The sequence below is a fragment of the Hypanus sabinus genome, chromosome 25 (assembly GCF_030144855.1).
Source record: "Hypanus sabinus isolate sHypSab1 chromosome 25, sHypSab1.hap1, whole genome shotgun sequence".
NCBI lineage: Eukaryota > Metazoa > Chordata > Chondrichthyes > Myliobatiformes > Dasyatidae > Hypanus > Hypanus sabinus.
In genome coordinates, this window is record NC_082730.1 from 19,325,986 (window position 1) to 19,350,432 (window position 24,447).

At 41.0% G+C, this 24,447-nt stretch overlaps 1 protein-coding gene across 1 annotated transcript in view; it reads left to right on the forward strand.

The window, feature by feature from the left end:
• Positions 1 to 24,447, forward strand: part of cntn2 (contactin 2) — a 229,430-nt gene that overhangs the window by 102,898 nt on the left and 102,085 nt on the right. The window contains exons 3-6 of the mRNA XM_059950245.1: positions 10,730 to 10,874; positions 13,336 to 13,511; positions 18,095 to 18,190; positions 23,173 to 23,382. Of these exons, the coding sequence (XP_059806228.1) occupies positions 10,730 to 10,874; positions 13,336 to 13,511; positions 18,095 to 18,190; positions 23,173 to 23,382 (627 nt within the window). The remainder of the gene's footprint in view (positions 1 to 10,729; positions 10,875 to 13,335; positions 13,512 to 18,094; positions 18,191 to 23,172; positions 23,383 to 24,447) is intronic.

A 24,447-nucleotide genomic window follows, 5' to 3' on the forward strand; every position in this document is an offset into this window, starting at 1 on the left:
TATGTATAATTCTGGTGCTTTTATGGGATTCAAACCCAGTTATTTTAATCTTGTAGTGTATGGCCTAGTTTAAACAGAACTGTCTTCCATTCCAATTGTAGTTAAACATTTTTTTACCAAATCTATAAATATGCTTCTCTGGATGGTTGGAATTACCCATTTATTCACCTTTCATTGATTTTTGGTCTTGCTCCCCTACACAGTAACTTCACATTAGTTTCCAATGAAGTCTGTCTTAATCCAGTGTATTTTCTTCCCCACCCCTAACTCACATATGTAAATCAAGAAGATTACAATAAAATTCCAATAATCTGCTCTCAAGTTATTTGGAAATCCTGATAATTTGCCATTTTAGAATCAAAATCAGAATGTAGTTTATTATCATGAAATTTGTCATGAAGTTACTTGTTTAGTGACACCAGTACAGAGCAAGACATTCAGATTTCTATTAAGTTAAAAGGTTAACTAGATGCTGATTTCCATGCTCCCTCTGTCACACTGGGGCCCATTTCCACACTCTCTCTGTCACACTGGGGCCCATTTCCTGCCATCTCTCTGTCACACTGGGGCCCATTTCCTACACTCCCTCTGTCACACTGGGGCCCATTTTCACGCTCCCTCTGTCACACTGGAGCCCATTTCCTGCACTCCCTCTGTCACAATGGGGCCCATTTCCACGCTCCCTCTGTCACACTGGGGCCCATTTCCTGCACTCCCTCAGGCACAGTGAGTCCCAACCTGGAGTCCACGATCCTTCGCTTAATGGTATTGGTCCACAGCATAAGATAAGGTTGGGAACCACTGCTATAGCACACTGGGACTCCAATTCCCTCACTTCATTTGAAATTACTTGGGTTCCCTTGCTTCCACTGGGGAACAGATTCCAGGGTCGCTTTAAATTCACCTCATTCTGTTTCTCGCACTCCTTGGAAACTTGATGTATTCCTTAGAAATGTTATTACACTCTTAACATCCAAAAAAATGAATTAAATACATATTGAAGCAGTACTCCAATCATCTAGAAAATCTGCCATTCCAACACCTCCAAAGTCCTGAGCATGCCTGACTAACAGAGTTTTACCGTAGTCCGTTCTTCCCACTTACTGCTTTACTTCGCTTAATTTGGTGTGAAACGTCTACAAGATCAACACTCACCACTCTTTGACAGAAGCTACTTGCCAAATTCCTTTACAAATGGGCTACAAATGCTAACTGCCCCATGAATCTATTTTGTCTTAGCACAATCAGAGTTTCCCATCCATTTCCGCCTTCTCTATAACCCAAAACTAACTTGTTTTCTTTCTTCCCCAGTTCCGGCAAACAGAATCAGACTCTAAAACATGAACTTTATTTCTCAATCGCAGAGGCTGCCTGACCTCTTAGTCTTTCCTGCATTTTCTCTTTCTGTAATTGGATGATACTCATTCATACTTGAAGGTCTATACTTGCACATCAGCTAAAGAAAATTAACAGTATGATTTTTTAAACACAAGAAAGCCTGTAGATACTGGAAGTCCAAAGTAATACACAAAAAGTGCTGGAGGAACTCAGCAGATCAGGGGGCATCTATGGAAGTGAATAAACAGTCAACGTTTCAGGCCAAGACTGAAGAAGGGTCTCGGCCCAAAACATCGACTGTCTACTCAATTCTGTAGATGCTGCCTGATATGAGTTCCTCCAGCATTTTGTGTGTATTGCAGTACGATATTTCACTCTTATTGTTTAGCTGTCAAACAAGACATTCAGAGCTATTGGGTCATCTATTTAACCTAGCCCAGTCAGATCATTTGCAATTAAAAAGCCTTCACTCCCCTCTTTATTTCGTGTTACATTCTCTCTTGGTTCCCCACCCCATTTTGTTTCATGTCCTTCTCTATGACATAAAACATGCTTGCAGCCCATTTCAGGTCTTATAGTTATCTCAGAGTTACAACAGGGTCAATGGGTCTTTTACTATGGCCTTTATCAATTTACTAAAGGGAGACAGCCAATCGTTTCTGGGCGACTTCAATGCTCTGGTGCAAGAAGCTGCAGCCCTCTGCCATTGTGTGATTGGGAAGGAAGGAGTAGGAAGGCTAATCTATGTACTTGGGATTGTGATTGCCTTCCTGATTTCCTTTAAAGTGAATAGTCATTGCATATCAGCCACCACATGGACTTAACGGAGCAAGCTCCAAAAGCCTCTGAAGTCTGAACTCCTGACATCAACTGCTATGTATGCACGGCGACAGTGGAGTATCATTTTTACTGAGTCCTGTTAGTAATGGTACATGCTAGGCAACTTACAGTGTGGGAGACTCAAACTGGACACAAAAGAGAGTGAACCGTCCACGTGTAGACGGCCGATCGATTTACCGCATGACAGATCGGCCGCATTCGCACTCGGCCGCATCCTTGCCATCGATCTGATACGGTACAGCAAACACCTCGGGGCACAGATGCATCAACTTTATAAAATCCTCCACGTTCACTGGATGAATAAGCAAGCCACAGGCAGGGTCTTCTCGAGTAAAAGGAAGCATGAAATGGTGGAGAGCATTTAACAGGCCAGGCAGCATCTGTGCAAAGAGAGCCAGAGTTAACGTTTCAGCTCAGGGTCTGTGTATTTCTATAACATTCTGTCACAGCCTCAGGCCATCACAAAGCTCTTTGAAGTTAATTTCTTCAGTGCTCTTCCAGTCATAGGAGCAGAATTAGGCCATACGGCCTATTGAGTCTGCTCCACCATTCACTCATGGCTGCACTATCGCCCTTTTCAACCCCGCTTTCCTGCCTTCACCAATCAATAGCATAGTGGTTAACACAACACTTTATAGTACCACTGACTAGGGTTCCATTCCCGCCTGTCTGAACTCCTGTCTGTAAGGAGTTTGTGTGTTCTCCCCATGGCCCTGTGCGTCTCGTCTGGGTTCCCTTGTTTCCTTGCACATTTCAAAGAGGCACCAGTTGGTAGGTTAATTGGTTGATTCAAATTGTCCAGTACTTAGGCCAGAATTAAATCAGGAGATTGCTGGGCAGTGCAGCTCGAAGGGTCAGAATTTGTCTCAATAAAATAACATTTAGAAAATAACCTTTTGACACCCTAACTAGTTAAGTACCTACCAGCTTCCACTTTAAATTAAAGAACGTTGTGGGCCAAAGGCCCTGTACTGGCTGTCATGTTCAATGATCTAAATATAACACAATGACCTGGCCTCCACTGGCCTCTGTTACTTACACCCAGTCAGTTCTGTTGGACAGCCACATCACTCAAGTTTGGAATCTTGCTAAATTTGATGCTGAGAGACTCAGTAACTGGATTACTTTAATATCCAGTTGCTCCTTGAATATTTCGGGTTAAATATGCTTCCTCAGGTGCAGCTCGACTCTTGAATTTCCCCTTGAACGATGACATTTGCGAAGGATCAATAATTCGTGTACAACAGGATTGTGTTGTGCTGATTCAGCCAGCTTTAGTATTAAGTCTTCTTCTCAGTCAGCACTAAATCAACTTACTTTCTTTAACCGAGAAAATATTTACTTAATATATCCCGCAAAAACGAAATTGTGTCTATGGCTTCTACCAAGTCAAGAACACCTTTCAATAATGTTAAAGACATGCAATATTTAGGGAACAGTAACTCCAATGACTCCCATGGATGGACCTTGTGTTCTTTATCAGCTGGAGTACAACCGTGTCTAGTTAACAGCTGCAATGAGAACTCCGATTGTATAATGTGAAGTTGACTACTTACTCTATCTTATTGACAGGTAAACTGGAGCATGAAATTTGACAAATACCTTTTGAAAAAAGTAAATGTACAAAGGCAGTTTCAGTGAGATTCAATCAATTCTCTGTGTCTGTTACTATAAACCATGAATAGATCAGAGCTCAGAGCCTCATATGAATTGATCACAATGCCACTCTCGTGATCATAATTCCGTTTGTATTGAAGCAAATGTGGAAAAAGATATGTCTGGTCCGCAGGTTGAGGTTCTAAATTGGAAAAAGGCCAATTTTGATGGTATCGGAAATTATCCGGCAAGTGCGGATTGGGGCAGGCTGTTTTCTGGCAAAGGTGCACTTGATAAGTGGGAGGCCTTCCAAAGTGAAATTTTCAGAGAACAAAGCATGCTTGTACCTGCCAGAATAAAAGATAAAGATAACAAGTGTAGGGAGATATTGAGGTTCAGGTTAAGAGAAAAATGAAGGAGGTGCGTAGCAGGTCTAGGCGGGTAGGAACAAATTGGGTGCCTGTGGAGTATAGGAAATGCAAGAGAACACTGAAGAAAGAAACCAGGAAGGCTAAAAGAAGGCATGAGGTTACCCTAGCAGACAAGGTGAAGGAAAATCCTAAGGGATTCTACAGATATGTTAAGAGCAAAAGGATTGCAAGGGACAAAATTGGTCCTCTGGAAGATCAGAATGGTAACCCACGTGTGGAGCCAAAACAGATGGGGGAGATCTTAAATAATCTGTTTGCATCCGTATTTACTCAGGAGATGCACACAGAGTCTATGGAAGTGAGGCAAAGGGGCACCAACTTCATGGACAGAAAAGGGGGTGTTTGCCGTCATGAGGCAAATTAAGAGCCTGACAAGGTGTTCCTTTAGACCTACAAGAGGCAAATGCAGAACTTGCCAGGACCCTAGCAGAGATTATTTAAATCATGCTTAGTGACAGGAGAGGTACCAGAGGATTGGAGGAGAGCCAATGTTGTTCCATTTGTTAAGAAAGGCTCTAAGCATAAGCCAGGAAGTTACAGGCCGGTGAGCCCAGCATTAGTTGTGGGAAAGTTATTGCAAGGTGTTCTAAGGGACTGGATATATAAGTATTTGGATAGATAGGGACTGATTAAGGAAAGTCAGCATGGCTTTGTGCCTGACCAACCTTACCAGGAAAGTGGATGAAGGCAAGGCAGTGGATGTTGTCTACATGGACTTTGGCAATGCGTTTGCCAAGGTTCCGCACGGGAGGCTGGTCATTCAAGATGAGGTAGTAAATTGGATTAGACTTTGGCTTTCCAGGAGAAGCCAGAGAGTGGTAGTAGATGGTTGCCTCTCTGACTGGAGGTTCATGACTAGTGGTGTGCTGCAAGAACTGGTGCTGGGTCTGCTGTGGTTTGTCAGCTATATCAATGATCTGGATGATAATGTGGTTAACTGGATCAGCAAGTCTGCGGAAGACACCAAGATCGGGGGTGTAGTGGACAGTGAGGAAGGCTATCATGGCTTGCAGAGGGATCTGCATCAGCTGGAAAAATAGGCTGAAAAATGACAGATGGAATTTAATGCAGACAAGTGTGAAATGTACTTTGGTATGACCTACCAGGATAGGCCTTACACCATGAACATTATGGGAACTGAGGAGTGTGGTAGAACAAAGGGATCTGGGAATACAGGTCCATATTTCATTGAAAGTGGTGTCATAGGTAGTTAAGAGTCATAAAGAAAACTTCTGGCACATCGGCCTTCATAAATCAATGTACTGAGTACAGGAGATGGGATGTTATGCTGAAGTTGTATAAGACATTGTTGAAGCCCAGTCTGGAGTACTGATTGCAGAATTGGTCACTTACCTACAGGAAAGATGTAAATAAGTTTGAAAGTGTACAGACAAAACTTACAAGGATATTTCTGGGTCTGGAGGACCTGATTTATAAGGGAAGACTGAATAGGTTGTGACTTAATTCCTTGGAACATAGAAGATTGAGAGGAGATTTAAAAGAGGTACGCAAAATTATGAGGAGTTCAGATAGGGTAAATGCAAGGAGGCTCGTTCCACTGAGTTTGGACGGGACTAGAACCAGAGATCATGTGCTAAGGGTGAAAGGTGAAAATTTTAAGGGGAATGTGAGGGGAAACTTCTTCTCTCTGAGAGTCGTTGGAATGAGCTACCAGTACAAGTGGTCCATATGAGCTCGATTTCAATGTTTAAAAGAAGTTTAGATAGGTACATGGATAGTAGGAGTATAGAGGGCTATGGTCCCAGTGCGGGTCAATAAACTAGCAGTTTCCAGTGTGGACTAGTTGGGCCGAATGGCTGTTTTTTGTGCCGTACTTTTCTATGACTAATTGACCTCTCTTACAAGTGTTCAATTTCCCCTAATTTTCTTTCCCTTTTTCATTCTCCTTGTTACTGCCTCTCACTAGTTCTCTTACTCTTCCTCTCTTACCTCTCTCTGTCCTTCTCTATTCTGTCACTCCTGTGGCCTTTCACTTTCTCTCTCTAATTTTCTCACATTCTGTCATTCCCTCCTTCCCTCCCTATCACAGTACCCTGTCCTCCTCTCATACGGTCTGTCTGTCTCTGTCTCTCTCTCTTTACCCCCCACTTCCTACAGAGCTGGGAATGTGTGTTTTAGTTTCATTTTCACTTTGTCCAGACGCTCACTCGTGACATGGTGCCGTAATAATGTATGCCATTCACATGCTTTTTACATGTAACTCATAACAAATTATGTAAACAAGGAATGCTTAAACAAGCAACATGTTTAAAATGTTACTGATATATTACATACACAACACATAGCATGAGATACACAACTTTTACAAAAAAAGGTAAATTTAATACAAATTATGCCAAGTTAAACAACAATCACCATGGTTTAAACAGCAACTGTAGTGCTTGCTAAGTGGTCATAGTGCTGCAATACCAAGGTAGTGATTCAGGTTATGAAGTGTGATTCAAAAAGAAAATAGTTGAAGAGAAATAGCTGCTCTTGAATCTGATTGTGTGAGACTTCAGGCTCCTGTACCTCCTCCCAGACTGTAGCTGTGAGACAACGGCATGGCGGAGCCACTGGGATCTTTAATGATAGATGTTTCCACCTTACGGCACCATATGGGTTGACCATGTGTTTGTTTTCTGTGTTCTTTATGCTTTATCTGTTATGTACTTTCTGGACATGAACAATACATCTCTCCACAAGATAGCGTAATTAATGTGACTTTCAGATATCCAAACATCTTTGGAGTCCAGCGAACTGAATTTGCTATGAATATTTCATTGTGGGTAATGTGCTATGATCAATTCACTCAGACTGTACCCAGCTGCGGGCCCCAACTCTACTTTTGCTTTCAGCAGTCAAGCAAGTCTAGTGTATTTCTCTTCCATTCAGACATACTGGACAACATCCAGCAAGCAAGGAATCTGCTTATTGTGAAATTTATTTCCTCTGTAGTCATCCCTCATGACGCACAACAGCTTCTTCACCAACATGTACAGAAATATTGCACTGCCTGGATTTTTCGCATTTTTATGCTATTTATTCTTGTTTGTTTACAGCTGGTCTAATGCATCTCCAGTTAAATTTTGCCCTTGTCTTTGCTGATTCTGGTATTCATCTCTTCCTTTATCATTCTGATCTGATTGGCTTCGTCTATGTTTTTTTCTCATCTACAAGGGGTGATTGATAAGTTTGTGGCCTAAGGTAGAAGGAGTTGATTTTAGAAAACCTAGCACATTTATTTTTCAACATAGCTGCCTCCTTTACGCACTTAGTTCAGCAATCGAGAAACATATGGATCTTGGACCTCCAGAAAGTGTCCATAGCAGGACAATTGATAAGTTTATGGCCAATGTAGAAGGGGATGAGTTATGCAGCTCTCGTTACATGCACATGCAGGTCAACTCTTTGAGTGATTAGGCAGAAAGTTTGAAATTAATAACTCATCTCACTTATCAATCACATAACTTATCAATCATCCCAATCAGTTATTAACTTCAAACTTTCTGTATAATCACTCAAAGAGTTGAACTGCACGTGCATGTAACGAGAGCTGTATAACTCATCTCCTTTTACACTAGGCCACGAACTTATCAATCACCCCTGCTGTGATCACTTCCTGGAGGTCCAAGATCCGTATGCTCCACGACCACTGGACTGTGTGTGTAAAAGTAGAACGTGACTATATTGAAAAATAAATGTGCTAGGTTTTCTAAAATTGGCTCCTTCTACCTTAGGCCATGAACATATCAATCACTCCTTGTAATATCTTCCCCAATGTGGCAATCTATATTCTTCTTTACCTCTCTTCTTTTGATCTTCACTCTATGTCAAATTCCAAATTTCTGTTCATTGAAAACTACAATGAAAGTAACTGCCTCTTTCTAAAGTAGCAATCAAATAACAGAAGGAGTCTATTTAGTACACCATGGCTGTGTTATCTCTTTGATAAGAGCTATCCAATTAGTCCCACTCCCCTTTCTCTTTCACAATGGCTCTGTAAGGTTTTTTTCAGTACTTATCCAATTCCCTAGTGAAAGTTATTATTGAATCTATTTCCCCTCATCATTTCAGGCAGAGCTCGCAAATTGTAACAAATTACAGTGTTTAAGGAAAAATCAGCTCCTGTCTTTAATTTCAACTTCCCTGCTAAGAAATCATGTTGCCATCCATACAACACAACACAGTTTAACACAATCTCATTATAATATGAGTAACAGTAGAGATTCTGTCAGGTCTATTGGAATAGAAGAAAAGAGAGTTGTTCATGTCCAGAAAATGCACAACAGATGAACCATGCAGAACACAGAATACAACCATATGATCAACCCATACTCTGCCTTAAGAAGGCAACATCTACCATCAAAGTTCTCACAGTCTGAGCCATGCTATTGTCTCACAACTATCATTGGGCAGAGGTACAGAAGCCTGAAGATCCACACCATTAGGTTTAAGAACAGATCCTTCCCTTCGTCAACAGTGTGGGTGTACTGGTTAGATTATTGGACTAATGGTCCAGAGGCTTGGAACTAACAATCAAGAACGCTGAGTTCATACCCCAGATTTAAATCCAGTTACATCTGGAGTAGGGAAAAACAGCAATCTACCAATGATAACCCCAAAAAGCTACTCATTGTCGCAAAACCCCATTTGGTTTATGTACATCCTTCAGCAAAAGACATTTGCCATCCTTACCTGTTATGTCTTATAATGTAATTCTACGTATTGTCTCTTACATTCAGTGGCCACTTCGTTAGGCACCGGAGAAGAATGTAATATTGTCTTCTGCTGTGCAGCCCATTCACTTTAAGGTTTGGGGTGTTGTGCAGTCAGAGACACTCTTCCACACATCACTGTTGTAATGGATGGTTATTTGAGTTAGTGTCACCTTCCTGTCAGCTTGAACCATTCTGTCCATTCTCCACTGATCTCTCTCATTAATGAGACATTTTTGTCCACAGAGCTGCCGCTCACTGGATGTTTATTTTTTTTGCTTGTTTTGTTTTTTTTTGCACTATTCTATCTATCTATCTATCTATTTATTGATTTGTTTGTTATTTGTTTATTTATTTATTTATTGCCATGCAGCTCAGAGTAAGCCCTTCTTGACCTCCAAGACTCGCTGCCCAGCAATCTCCCGATTTAACCTGAGCCAAATCAGGGGAGAACTTACAATGACCAATTAACCTATAATTCTCCAATTTCCGGTAACTCCCTCCCCCTCCCTTCCCCCATCCCAGTTTCACTCTGCCTCCTCCTCCAGCTGCCTATCACCTCTCTCATGATTCCACCTTCTACTACCCATAATGCTTTCCTCTTACACTCCTTCTTCACCTTTCCTGCCTATCCCCTCCCTGCTTCCCCTGCCCCACCCCTTGATCTTTCCTCTTATCGGTTTTTCACATGGCACTTACCAGCCTTCTCCTTCCCACCCTCCTCCCACCTTCTTTATGGGGCCCCTGCCCCCTCCCTCTTCAGTCCTGACGAAGGGTCTCAGCCCAAAACGTTGACTGCTCGTTTCCATGGATGCTGCCCGACCTGCCGAGTTCCTCCAGCCTGTTATACGTGTTGCTTTGACCCCAGCATCTGCAGTGTACTTTATGTAACCTATAAGCCAGGATGTCTTTGAACTGTGGGAGGAAACTGGAGCATACTGGAGGAAACCCACATGATCAAACATACAAACTCCTTACAGGCAGCAGTGGGAATTGAACTCATATCATCTGTTCTGTAAAGCGTTGTGCTAACCATTACACCACTGTGCCACCCTAGAGCATTCTCTGTAAACTCTAGAGACTGTTGGGTGTCAAAATCCCAGGAGATCATCGGTTTCTGAGATACTCAAACCAACAGTCATTCCATGATCAAAGTCATTCCACCAATCTGATGTTTGGTCTGAACAACAAGTAAACCTTTTGAACATATCTGGTACATTGAGTTGCTGCCACATGATAGGCTGATTAGATCTTTGCATTAATGAGCAGATGTACGGGTTTACCTAATAAAGTAGCCTCTGAGTATATAGTAGCTTAGTGGTTAACACAACATTTCACAGTACAGGCGACCCGGGTTCAATTCCCACCACTGCCTGAAAGGAGTTTGCATGTTCTCCCTGGGACCATATGGATTCCCTCCAATGGCTCCGGTTTCCTCCCACAGTCCAACGGTGTACCAGTTGGCAGGTTAACAGGTCCTTGTAAATTATTCCATGATTAGGCTTGGATTAAATCACGGGTTGATAGGCAGCACAGCTTGAAGGGCTGGAAGAGCCTATTCCACACTATCTCAATAAATAAATAAAATTATAGCTACCTCAGAAACTTGAGGGTTCCCTTCCCATTTACTGGGTTTGCACGGATTCCAGAGGCAATCCCTGGATTGTCCCTGGTTGTAGATGGTTCTGTATCGCATTCTCAAAGGCAATTAGGAGTGCGTAACAAATGCTGCCTTTGTCAGCCACATCCAGAAAAACACAAACAAATCAACACTGAGAACTAACGCAGCTTGTTTCTCTGTTACAGACTGGGCGGGGGTCCAAAGCGCCAAAGTAGAATTTGGCCCAGTGTTTGCAGAGCAGCCAAAAAATACCTTGTATCCTGAAGGATCAGCGGAAGGGAAGGTGACGTTAAACTGTCAAGTGCGTGCCAGCCCGCCTGCTACGTACAGGTAAGGCAGCGTAAAAATCATGATTCGGCAAGTGCTTGCGTGCACAGAGAGGACTGCAACCAATCCAACCAATTCAGTGTGATTGAAAATAGAATAATTCAATTTGCAATCAGAAAAGGAGTGAGCCATCTGAGAACAGTGGCAATCGGCTTGTTGCTTTGTTGCCCGGCCAGCAGTCGCTTCACTGCACTGTGACTTATTGAATGTGAAATGTCTTTTGGTGTTTCTGAGATAAGGCACCTCAGTAGCATGAGGGTTCCCTTCCCGCTGACTGGATTTGCTTGGAATCAAAAACTAAGCCTGGGAACACTTAAGGTTAGAAATATCAGGGGATCCAATAAAGATTAACCTAATTTGTCACATGTAATGTACATCGAAATATCAAAATATGTAGAGAAATGTGTTTTTGCATCGATAACCAAGTCTAAAGATGTTCTGTGGAAGCTCATAAGTGTCACCATGATTCCAACATCAACATAGCATGCCCACAATTTACTAACCCGTATGGTTTTGGACTGTACGGTATTTTGCAGGAAGTCCACACAGACATGGGGAGAACATGCAAATTCCTCAGAGACAGAGGTGGGAATTGAACCTGATCCCCGGAGCTGTAAGCCATTCCACTAACTACTATGCCATCATACTGCCCAACAATAAAGTATTAAACTACAAACAATTAACCATTGTTTTGGAAGTGATTTCTCCTAATGAAAATCTATAGGAAGGTATGGAGTTGCATGAATTATAAGGTGTTGGCTAGTGAAGTTTCTTGAATGGAAATGGTTTTAGAAGCATAAAAAGCATTACAGGAGCATGAGCAAGCCAATCACTGCCCCAAATTTCTCCACCTTTCAAATATGTCTGATGACTCCTTGAAATGTTGAAGAAGAAATTGCGCCTCATTCTTCTGCCCCGCTGTCATCTCGATATTGACCATTTCAAATCTCACCTCAAACTCACCCCCCACACCTGCACGAAACTACATGTTTCGTTAAGATCACCATTCTCTTATTCAATGAGGAAAGGCCCAATTTGCCTGACCTTCCTTCATCCATTCACCCCTTCATCCCAGGAATAAACTTCATGAATCTTCTCTGCACTGCTCCAGTGCAAGTCTATCCTACCTTAAATGCCCGGAGGATTCTGGCTGAGGTCCAGCAGCTTCCTGTGAAGTTGTATTGGAACTTCCTACTTATATTCTCCATTCTCTCTGCAATAAAAACCATCGTTGCATGAGTCTCCTTAATTAATGGCCTTCTTAATTACTTGCCAAACCTTTCATGCACCAGGACACCTCAATACCTTTCCACCCTCTTTAGATGATAATTGGCTTTTATAATTTTTCTCTACACTCCACTGCCAGTTTCAGCTTTTCCATATCTCTCTGCAGCCTCTTTGTATTAACACAGCTTACTAACCCAACCATCCTTACATCAGTACGTTTGACCTTTCATTCAAATTACTGCTATAGATTGTAAATATTTGAGGCCCAGTAGTAATCCCTGTGGTAACCCTACTGGTTACTGATTGGCAACATGAAAATGATGCATGAATCCTAACTCTTTATCTTCTGTCAGACAGTTTAAAGTTCAAAGTAAATTTATTATCAAAGTACATATATGTCACCATATACAATCCTGGGATTCATTTGAAATTAATTGACAATTACCTATCCAAACCTTTATGAAAGTGTGAGCCCAAATTGGTAATAATCTTCTAAAAGCTCCTCTCGTGCATTGCTAATTTTGAACAGAAATTATCATTGATCATTGAATTAGTAACAATAGTTACCACTTTAGTTAGGAAAAAGGATATGTCCTGTTGTTTATTTATGTGTATTTATTGCTTTACTATAAATAAAAGTGTAACAAAGACAAAATTAAATAAATGAAGGGTTTAATGAATCAATAGGCAGGAAGTATGATGCATGCAAGAAGAATTTTGCGTGTACCATAGATTCGCCACCCCTGCTCCATCTATGCCAAATTATTGCTTCCAGCCCTTGGGTTTTGTGTGTATTAACCTTTAATATAACACCTTATTGAGTGCCTTCTGGAAGCCTAAATACATTGCATGTATCAGACCCCCATGTACAGTATCACACAGTTTGCTATGTCCTCAAAGAACTCTGGCAAATAAATACAAAGCCTTTTCATAAAACTATTTTAAGTCTACTTTATTGTTATTTCTAAACACCCAGCTATGATCTCCTTTATAATATATAAAATCATCTTCCGAAATAACAGACCTAACTGGCCTACAGTTTCATTACTTCTGTCTCCCTTCTTTCTTGGTATTACATTTTTTCAAATCTTCTGTGATTTCTCCAGAGTCCAGGTGATGTTGCTAGATTGCAGTCAACGTCACTGCTGTCACTTCCTTTAAGTGTAGATTAAATGTCTGACCACTGTGATATCAGGAGCCAATTTATCAATGTCTCTGGTCTCGTTCCTCTCTGCAGGTGGAAAGTGAATGGGACGGACATTACCATCGAAGGCAATGACCATTACAGCTTGGTTGGAGGAAACCTAGTGATCAGTAACCCAACACGGTCCAAAGATCCTGGGTCCTATCAGTGTCTGGCAACAAACAGAATTGGGACAGTCATCAGCAAAGAAGCCTTCCTGCGCTTTGGTTGTAAGTCCTTCAGATGGATTACCTTAGAACACAAACTCTTCCTTCTCTGGTCTCTAACCTTAAAGAGGACAGGAAATAATAACAGTTTCCAACATGCAACAGAAGCCATCTTGAAACCAAGCTAAATGATAAAGTTGTATGTATAAGATGTTCGTGAGGCCAAATTCAGAGTATTGTATGCAGTCCTGGTCAGAATCAGGTTTATTATCACAGGCATATGCCACAAAATTTGTTGTTTTGTGGTAGCAGTATATTTTAATAATCAAGTACACACACACACACTGTGTGTCTGTGTGTATAATTAAATAAGTAGTGCAAAAAGTGAGAAAAAACACAGAGATGGTACACATGGGTTGCTTCATTCTCCATTTAGAAATCGGATGGCGGACGGGAAGAAGCTGTTCCTGAAACGTTAAGTGTGTGGCTTCAGGCTCATATTCCTCCTCCTTGATGGCAGCAATGAGTAGAGGGCATATCTTGGGTGAAGGGGGTCCTTAATGATGAATGCTGCCTTTTTGATACCTAGCCTTTTGAAGATGTCCTGGATGCTGGGGAGACTAGTGCCCATGACGGGGCTGGCTAAGTTTACAACTTTCTGCAGCTTTTTCAGATCCTGGGCAGTGGCCCCTCCGATGCCAAACAGTGAAGTAACCAGTTAAGTTAGAATGCTGCCCATGGTACATCTATAGAAATTCATAATTATCTTTGTAAATACCAAACCTCCTCAAATTCCTAATAAAAGATAGCTGCTGTCGTGCCTCCTTTGTAATTGCATCAATAAAGTTCATCAGAGCTGTTGAACTTGAAATTACTTTCGCTTTCCACAGCTGATTCTTCAGTGAGGACAGTTTGTGTTCCCTCAACTTCCCCTTCCTGAGTCCACAATCAATTCCTCAGTCTCACTGATGTTGAGTGCAAGGTTGTTGCTGTGACACCACTAAGCCAGTTGATCTACCCAGTCGCCTTCTGAAATTCCGCCAACAACAGTTGTGTCTTTGGCAAATTTTGGATGGCAAGTGAGCTGTGCCTAGCCACACAATCATGGGTGTAGAGAGGGTATATCAGTGGGCATCCTAGGAGGTGCACCAGTGTTGATTGTTATTTCCACACTGTGATCTCCCAGTGAGGAAGCCAAGGATCCATTTGCAGAGGCCCAGGTTGTGGAGCTTGCTCATTAGAGCTGAGGGCATGATTGTGTGGAACACTGAGCTGTAGTCAATATGTATGCCAGGTACCGTATGTTCTCGAAGGCACACGTTAATCCACGTAGGTCTTGACGAAGTCAGTGACGACTATGGCATATTCATTCAGACTCGAGGTTGAGTCACCTGCTGCAGGAAAGATATCAATAAGAGTGCAGAGGAAGTTGCTGGAATTTGAAGGTATGAGTTACAGGGAAAGGTTGCGTAGGTTAGTACTTTATTCGCTGGAGCGTAAGAGTATGAGGGGAGATCCTATAGATATATACAAATTTATAAGGGCATAAATAGGGTAAACACATGACCTCTTGTCTCACCCAACCTCATTTTTTTTTCTCCTGCGGTTGGGTGAGGCAAGAACTAGAGGTCATAGGTTTAGGGTGAAAGGTGAAAAATCTAAGAGGAACCTTATTCACTTAGAGGATGGTATGAGGGTTGAGGAAGCTACCAGTGAAAGTGGTGGGTGAGGGTTCAATTGCAACTTTTCATCAGTACTTTTTGGATAGGTGTAGATATGTGACACATTTGGAGTGTTATAGTCCAGGTGGAACTAGGCAGAAAAACAGGTCAGCATGGACTGTATGGGCCAAAAGGCCTGTTTCTGTTCTTCAATACTCCATGGCATCTCTGAGTTTATGACCAAAGGCCATTCTGGAAAAGGAGGCACAATTTCTGATGAGCCCACACAGCACTCCCTTTAGTTCCTAAAGATTATAGGAAAAAATCTGATGAGCAGGTCAACTGTCCGTCTGCTCTGCAATGAAATGGAATCTTCCGCTGCGACAATAAAGCAAATACATGGTTTCAAGGGGTCAGAAGGCTCTCACAGAATATTAGTATTGCACTAAAAATAAATAGTTACCTCTCCTCCAAACCTTGTTTGGGTTAAAGCCTGTCTATTCTAATGAATTGAAGTCACTCCCACTGCCAGCCGCAGAATTTCATAGGCAACAATGTACTCTCAGGTTAATTGCTCATAGGCAATCTCTACTCTCAGCCTTCATTTTCCATTGCCACTTCCACTCTTCTGGCCTGTATTCTAATCTATTACTTAGAGACTAAGTTAGGTGTCTTCAAGAGGCTGTCCCTCAGGAAGCCAGCATCCATCATTAAGGACCCTTACCATTCAAGACATGATTTCTTCTGGTTACTACCATTAGTATAAGAACCAGAAAAGCAGCACTCAATGATTTAGAAACAGCTTCTTTCCCTCTACTATCAGATTTCTGAATGGTCGATGAATCCACAAGCACTACTTCATAGTTCTTTTTATTGCATTATTTGTTTGTAATTTATAGAAATTTTATGTCTTTGCACTGTACTGCTGATGACAGACAACAAATTTTACCTCATACAAAGTTAATGTCATACAAATTTCACCTCATACATTGTACTGGTGATGCCAAACAACAAAATTTTACCTCAAACAAGACAGTGATAATAAACCTGATTTGGATTCTGGTGCTAAATCCCATCGCTCTCTTGATAAAATGAAGACAGATGAATATATTGGTGAACAATACCTTACTGCATGAGTTATTGGCAAATGGAAAATCTCCTGTGGGATCTGCAAAGGGCATTGTCAAAAATTTGGCTGCATGTCCTACTTCATAACAGCTGAGAAGGAAATTATTTTGATCACAATCTGTAAACTTGGCATCCTGAATTCCTGTCATGGCAAAAGAGTTGACCACTAACCAGCCTCCCGTCCCCAGAACACCAATCATACCCGCCCCCTCATCATTGGCTCATATCCCCACCAGATACCATGTAGGTATACTAGTTCATCCCTTTCAGTGATTCAGGGCAGCACAGTAGTGTAGTGGTTAGCATAACATTTTACAATATATGAGACCAGGGTTCAATTCCTGCCAGTGTCTAAAGGGAATTTGTGTGTTCTCCCCGTGACTGCAGCGGTTTTCTCCGGGTTCTCCAGTTTCCTCCCACAGTCCATGGTTGATAGGTTAATTGGTCAGTGTAAATTGCTCCATGATTAGACTAGGTTTAAATCGGGGGTTACTGGGTGGCCTTGTTTGATGGGCCAGAAAGGCCTATTCCACGCTGTATTTCAACAGGTAAATAAATAAACCTCATAACCATCCCATAATCACTGGAGATACATAAGACTCCAGCTGCTGAAGCCTAGAGCAACAAACAACCTTTTGGAAGATTGCATCTGCTGGCTGAGCAGCATCTATGAGGAGGAAGGAATTGATAATGTTTTGGGCCGAAACTCTCCAACAGAAAACCTGGTGTTTATACCTGAAATATTGACAATTCCTTTTCCCCACACACAGATGCTGCTCAACCCACTGAGTTGAGCAATAGACAATAGGTGCAAGAGTAGGCCATTCGGCCCTTCTAGCCATCACCACCATTCCCTGTGATCAAATTGTTTGTTGTTTGTTGTCATAACAATTATTGGGTAGATTAACCCTTCTTTCGGATCACTTAAATATTGAGGTCAACAAAGAATCACTTTCAAAGGTGACGACCTCTGAAGTCTAAAATCACTGCTTAGTGACGTCATTTTGTTCTGGAGTTGGGATTATACCTGGTCACTATTCTGTTATTATTCTGACAACAGCATGGCTCACCATCCAAGCCGTGCACTCTTCTTGTTGCTGCCATTGTGAAGAAGATACAGGAGCCTTAGGTCCCACACCTAAGGAACAGTTATTACCCATCAAACATCAGTCTCCTAAATCAGCGTGGGTAACTTCATTCACCTCAACTCTGAACTGATTCCACAGCCTACAGACTCACTTTCAAGGATTCTACAACTCATGTTCTCAGCTTGTTTGCTTGCTTGCTTTATTTATTTATTCACTCATTCATTCATTTATAATCTATCTATGTATTATCTATCTATTTATTTATCTATCTATCTATCTATCTGTTTATCTACCTATCTACTTCTTTATTTATTTATTGGATTTGCACAGATTGTCTGCTTTTGTACATTGGTTTTTTGTCAGTATTTGTTTGTGTGTGTTTTTCCTTAATTCTATTGTTCTGTTGTGAATGCCTGCAAGAAAATGAATCTCAGGGTAGTATATGGTGACCTATACTGTATGTACTTTGATAATAAATTTGCATTGAATTTTGAACATGGTTAAACCACATGGCAGAAAGATTAACCGAGAGCCGACTCCCAACCGTCACAACTGTCCCTCTGCTCCAAGAGAAACAGTCTCTATTGATCCGAATAAGATTCCTCCATCACCTCAAAGTAAAGAGTGCTGGAGTGCAAGTCACCCTTGACCCTGAGACGTCTGACAAAACACTGCGATACATCCACAACATAATGATGAGGAGAAACGTGACGAGCACAGTTGAAATTTCTCGCTGGCCCATACTTAACTCACTTTTTTTTATTGACAGACCTTTCCCAGTTTTCAACAGAGGAGCGGGATCTTATAAAGGTGCAGGAAGGAGCAGGAGTCGTTCTACCTTGCAACCCACCCCCACATTATCCAGGTAATCACTGTACAGCGTAAACCGCATTCCTTTCAATGGCTTATTGTAATTTGGATGTACGGAGCCAATCAAAAAACGATGAAATTCCTCGGTGACTTTGGCCTTTTCTCAAGCTTTAAAAGAAAGGGAGACTTTATACTAACATTGTTTCTTTCACAACTTGAAAGGTTCTTGAAAGTATTTCCAATCTGTTTAGAAGTGTAGTCACTGTTGTTGTACAGGGAATGCAGAATATGCTACAAATCCTACAGATAGTAAGTGTATTAGCAGCCTTTACATTGAGGAATGGATTCTGGGCGGGACACTTATTCACTCATCTGAAAGTAATTCTTCGGGATATTAAACAGATTGGTGTAACAGCACATCTGCGAGTCAGTCCTGCTGACAGTGCAGCATTTCCTGGGTCTGCAATACCGTGCTACGCACACTTGCCCTAAATGTTTCCTTGACTATGGACTTTGGTTCAGTCATCAGTATTTAAGTCTGAAAGTAAATCACACAAAAAGCCATCTATCAACAAAATACTGTAAACTCCACAACAGAAACCCAGTAAAATTCTCAGTATCTCAAGTGAAGATTCAAAACTCCCCAATCTAGATCATGACACAACATGACCTTTTATTTGCTACAGAGTGGCAGAGGCATCAACTCAGATTTCTCGTGTCAAATTTTAGAGTATATTTTAAACAAACAGAAAAATTGGTTTAATAAAAAAGGATCTAGTGCTTTCCCAACATATATGACGAATAATGTCTTATCAGGCTTCCAGCCGGGTACAGGTATTGATTAGAACTGACATTTCAATGACAAACTCTGCCATCTTCTACAGGGATTCTTCAATCTACCAAATGTTGAAAGATTAGATAGGGTGGATGTGGAGAGAATGTTTCCTGTGGTGGGGGTATCCAGAACTAGAGGGCAGCCTCAAAATTAAGGTGCAACCCTTTAGAACAGAGGTAAAGAAGAATTGTTTTAGCCAAAGAGTAAAAAATCTGTGGAATGTTCTGTCACAGACTGTGGTGGAGTCCAAGTCAGTGGCTAACTTTAAGGTGAAAGTTAATAGTTTCCTGTTTGGTCAAGATATCAAAGGATATGACAAGAAGGCAGGTGTATGGGGTTGGCTAGGATCCAGGATCAGCCATGGGCAGACTCAATGGACTGAATGGCCTAATTCTGCTCCTATATCTTATGGTCTTACGAATGATGCCTGGGCATGTCGAAATCTAGAAAGATTGGTGTTTATATTGCATCTTTCACAACTGGAAAATCATGGTCAATAAATTACTTTCAAAAGGTAGTTGTAAAGTCCAAAAGGTGCAAGTTACTTTACACACAACCAGCTCCCATAACCAGCAAGATGTTAGTCACATCATCTGATTTTTTTGTATCATTTGACCTTAAAGAGGTAATAAGATGATGAGGGGCATGGATAGTGTGAATGTACATAGTCTCTTTCCCAAGGAAAGGGAACTACAGGTTACAGGATATAGCTTAAAGGTGAGGGGGAAATGATTTAAATGGGACCTGAGTGGAAACATTTTTCACAAGAAGGTGGCATGTATATGGAATGAGCTGCCAGAGACAGTAGTTGAGGCACAATAGTGTTATTTAAAATACATTTGAATACGTATATGGGTAGGAAAGCTTTAGCGAGATACATGCCAAACTTGGCCAGATGGGAAACACAAAGTACACCGCAGATTCTGTGGTCAAATCAACACATACAAAAGCTGGATGAACTCAGCAGGTCGGGCAGCATCTGTTGAATTGAGCAGTCAACGTTTCGGGCCAAGTCCTGATGAAGGGTCTCGGCCCAAAATGCTGACTGCTCATTTCAACAGATGCTGCCCGACCTGCTGAGTTCATCCAGCTTTTGTACGTGTTGATTTGGCCAGATGGGACAAGCTTATGTGGGCATCAAAGATGGCAGAGGATTGGGCTGAAGTGTAGCTTTCTTGCCTTTATTACACCCTGACTCTACTAGCTATATTGGCAGTAGATTGGCAGATTTCATTGGTTATAAAAGTTACTGGATCAAGGACATTCCATCCATCAGAAAGGCTGGGAATGTTTGCTAATTTGATTCCTTTCCAAGTCCACAAAATATGAAGCAGTCCATGTCAACATATAAAAAGACTTAGACTCATTGCAACTTGGACAGACAAAGTTATCACACCTTGCAAGTGTCAAGCAATGGCCATCTCCTGTATTTCTTGTCTCCATCTTCATCATTCCCATCACCAATTCCTCCATCACTGACAACCAAAATTTTGACTGGAGCGAGTTTATAAATACAATAGATAGACAGATACTTTATTGATCCCAAAGGAAATTAGAGTGTCACAGGAGCATTACAAGTGCACAGATATAAATATTAGAAAAGAAGTAAGAAAGAAGAAAAAGTAAGATACCTTAAAAATAAGATGTACAAGATTTACAAATCAAAGATTGCAAGATTTACAAGATTTCAAGTATTACTGTAATATTTACAGAAATGGGTGCACATACACATTCTATGACTACTAGAGCAGATCCTTAGACTTTTATTCTGTAGTCAGTCCTTCATCTTTTGAATTCTCACAGTCTTTTGGCTGCAAGGTATAAATTAGGAGTGTGATTTAATACTCTCCACTAGCCTGGAGAAGTACAGTTCTAACATTTAAAGAAATGCAATGGTTTGGTATGCAACCAAACCAGTTTGGTTCATAAGTGTCTATCCACCACACTGAACATTTCCTCCCTCCAACAACAGCTACAGGGTCTAGCATCAACAGGATAAAGAGCTTTTTCAATGGTTCCTTCAAAACTCCCATTCCCACACCAACATGTCTATCCATGGCCTCTTCTATGGCTACAGTGAGGCCCGAAGCAGGGTGAAGGAGCAACACCTCCTATTCTGTCTTGGTATCTCCAACATGATGCCATCTCTAAGTTCCAGTAACCTATATGTTCCTTGTTTACTCTCCCCACCTACCCACTTAGTTTCAGCTCATACCAGTGGTCCTCTCTCTATTTTGCTTCCACTAGTCTGCCTTCATGAAATGCCCATCGCCTACCTCTGGTTTCATGTCTTCTTCCCCTTGTTCCATGGTCCACTGTCCTTTCTTCAGATTCCTCCTTTTCCAAACCCTTTACTTCTTCCACCTATCACCTCCTAGATTTTCTCATTATTCCTTTCCAATTGCCCTTTACCCTTGCACCTATCTTCCCCCTTACTTGGACTCCTCAATTTCCTGACAACATCTGCTTCTCCCCCTTGCCCTACCTTTTTTTTTATTCTGGCTTCTGCCCCCTTCCTTTCCAGTTTACCTAAAGTGTCTCAGCCCAAAATGTCAACTGCCCATTTCCCTCCATAGATGCTGCCCGACCTGCTGATTTCATCCAGCATTCTGGGTGTGTCGTTCAAAACCACCAACATCAGCACTCTATCAGTCTGCAGATGCGTGAACTTTGCAACACTTGCTGTTTTCCTCAAAGTTTCACACCATCCTGACTTAGGTATATCAGTTAATGCATCATCAGATTAAGAACAAGTGATTTACTGTGCGGACAAACATAAGCCATGTGCCTTGTTAAATGCAGCCAGTTGACGGCAGAGGAAACAGAAATTTCATTCAGGCTGTATATTGTGCTTTCAATAAGTGCTCACACGCAGCTTGATGTTCCGTCCTTGTTGAATTTCCCGTGTTTTATTTTCCCTTATTTTGATCATCGCTGTACACATCACTGGCAAACCCCATTATTCACTGCCAGTCTCTAACTCCCTTGCATCAGAATGGTTTGCCAGACCATTTCAAAAAGCAGATTCAAGTTTCAAGATTGTTTAATGTCATTGCCAGCATGCAAGTGTAAAGGAGATCGAAATAACTGTTACTCTGGATTTGATGCAGCACAAAACAAAACACAGTAAGATAAAGAACATGTTCATAAAAAATCCAATAAATGTAAATACATAAGATAATAATGTCAATCATATTTAGACCACATTGTTCAAGGGTTGTAGTTTTCCATCCCAGAAGTACAGCCAAAATATTAATCAAAATCTGACTGTCGAATTGTTCACCACACTTAATCAGCATTCTGTACTCCCTCATGAACTTACCCAGATTCCCTTGAATGCATCTGTGCTATTGATCTTCTCCACTCCACAAGATAGTGAATTGCACATTCTAATGCACTCAGTGTAAAGAAGACTCCTTGGAATTCTCCATTGAATATATTTTCAACCATCAAAGGCATCTTGCCCATCACCTCACAAGCAAAAATATTTTGTTATTTCAAAACCCTTCTTTATTTTAAAGACTGTTATTATGTCAACTTGTAATCTTTTCTACTGTTAAGGTGGAGGTCCTGCCAACTCTACCTCCCTCAATCAATAGTTACAATTCTCACACCAGGAATATTGTCAACCTCTGAAACCTTTTCTGCACCTTTATTGCATTAAAGATTTGAAATTTCAGCATCTGCATTTCTCCTTTCCAATACCAATTTCAAGGATTTCCTGAAGTCCTTCTTTCCTTGTCTTTATTTTTCCTTTTTGAGAAGCCTAGTCCCACTTCTGAGAATTTAGGGATTTGACGGAGGTGTTCAAAATGAAGAGAGCCTTTGATAATGTAAAGCAAAAGGAATTTACCTCTAGGAGGAGATCCAAAAACCAGACAAGACTTCAAAAATAGAAAAAAAAAACAATGTGCAAGGGACAAGCAGGATCTTTTATCATAATGTCAGTAGTTATGATCTTCCATGCATGGCATAAAAGAGTGTCAGAAACAGATTCAATACTAACTCTCAAAAGGGAATTGGATAAGCATATCAAAAAGAAACATTTACAGAGGTATAGGGATAATGTAGAGGTAGTGGGATCACTTGGGTACAATAACTCCATGATTTATTTATCATCCTCATCTAAGCTCCTTAATCTAACTTGCCTTAAGCACTGCCACAATGATTCATTTGTCTTTTAATATTGGTTTGCACTACAGGTCCTTCATATCGTTGGTTTATCGGTGAAATCCCAAACTTCATTATACCGGATGACCGGCACTTCATCTCACAAGTGACAGGGAACTTCTACATCGCCAAAACAAAGACGTCAGATACAGGGGCTTATTCCTGCTATCTCACCAGCCACATTGACTATGCTACAACCAGTGTTTTCAGCAAGTCCATTTCTTTGACTGTACAGCCTGTAGGTCAGTACATATTATCTTTAATAAATAAATTCCAGTCTTTGTTGGTACAAACACTCATTTGCCAGAGTTTGAGGTTAAAACAAGGTGCATCCTAAGGGTGGAATCAAATCAGATGTTATTTGTGAACCCCAGAGAGGTTATTAGTAGTTATTACCCCTCAACCATCAGGCTCTTGAACCAATGGAGATGACTTCCCTGAACTGCACTTGCCCCATGGCTGAACTATTTCCACAACCAATGGGCTCACTTTTGAGGACTCCTGAACTTAAGTTCTCAATACTTATTATTTATTTATTTATTATTCTTATTTATTTTTTCTTTCTTTTTGTATTTGCACATGTTGTTGTATTTTGCACACACCCTGTTGGTGGGGTCTTGCATTGAATCTATTATAGTTATTGGATTTATTGAGTATGCCCACACGAAACTGAATCTCAGGTTTGTATTTTCTCATCTCAGGGCTTTATGTATGTATGTGTATGTATGTATATATATATATATATATATATATATATATATATATATATATATATATACACACACACACAGATATATAGATAGATAGATAGATAAAAAAAATTACCTTGAAATTTGAACTTTAGGTGAATGGAGAATTACATCTAATCAAATTGAATGTTGGAATACATTTGAGGGGCCGAATGGCCTCCACCTGCTGCCTTTGAGAGTTAGACTTCAAAGTGGAACCCTAAATCGAAAGCTAAACTTGGCAATGGTAAAGTCTGGTCATGGATGTAGTTAGTTCCGACATTTTTCTAGATGCACAGCTATCCATCTGGAAGTAAAATCTGAAGATGAATGTCAGAGGAGGAGAGAGATAGAGACTGACAGACAGGTACCAGCAGGGGATCAGAGAGACCTTATGATTTTGAAACCACAGGTACTAAAATACTTCCTGTACATAATAAAGTGGCCATTGAGTGTATATTTGTGGTCTTCCGCTGCTGTAGGCCACCCACTTCAAAGTTGTTTTCACTCACAGAACTGGATGATTACTGGATGATTTTTGCTTTTCACACCATTCTCTGTAAATTCTAGATACAGTTT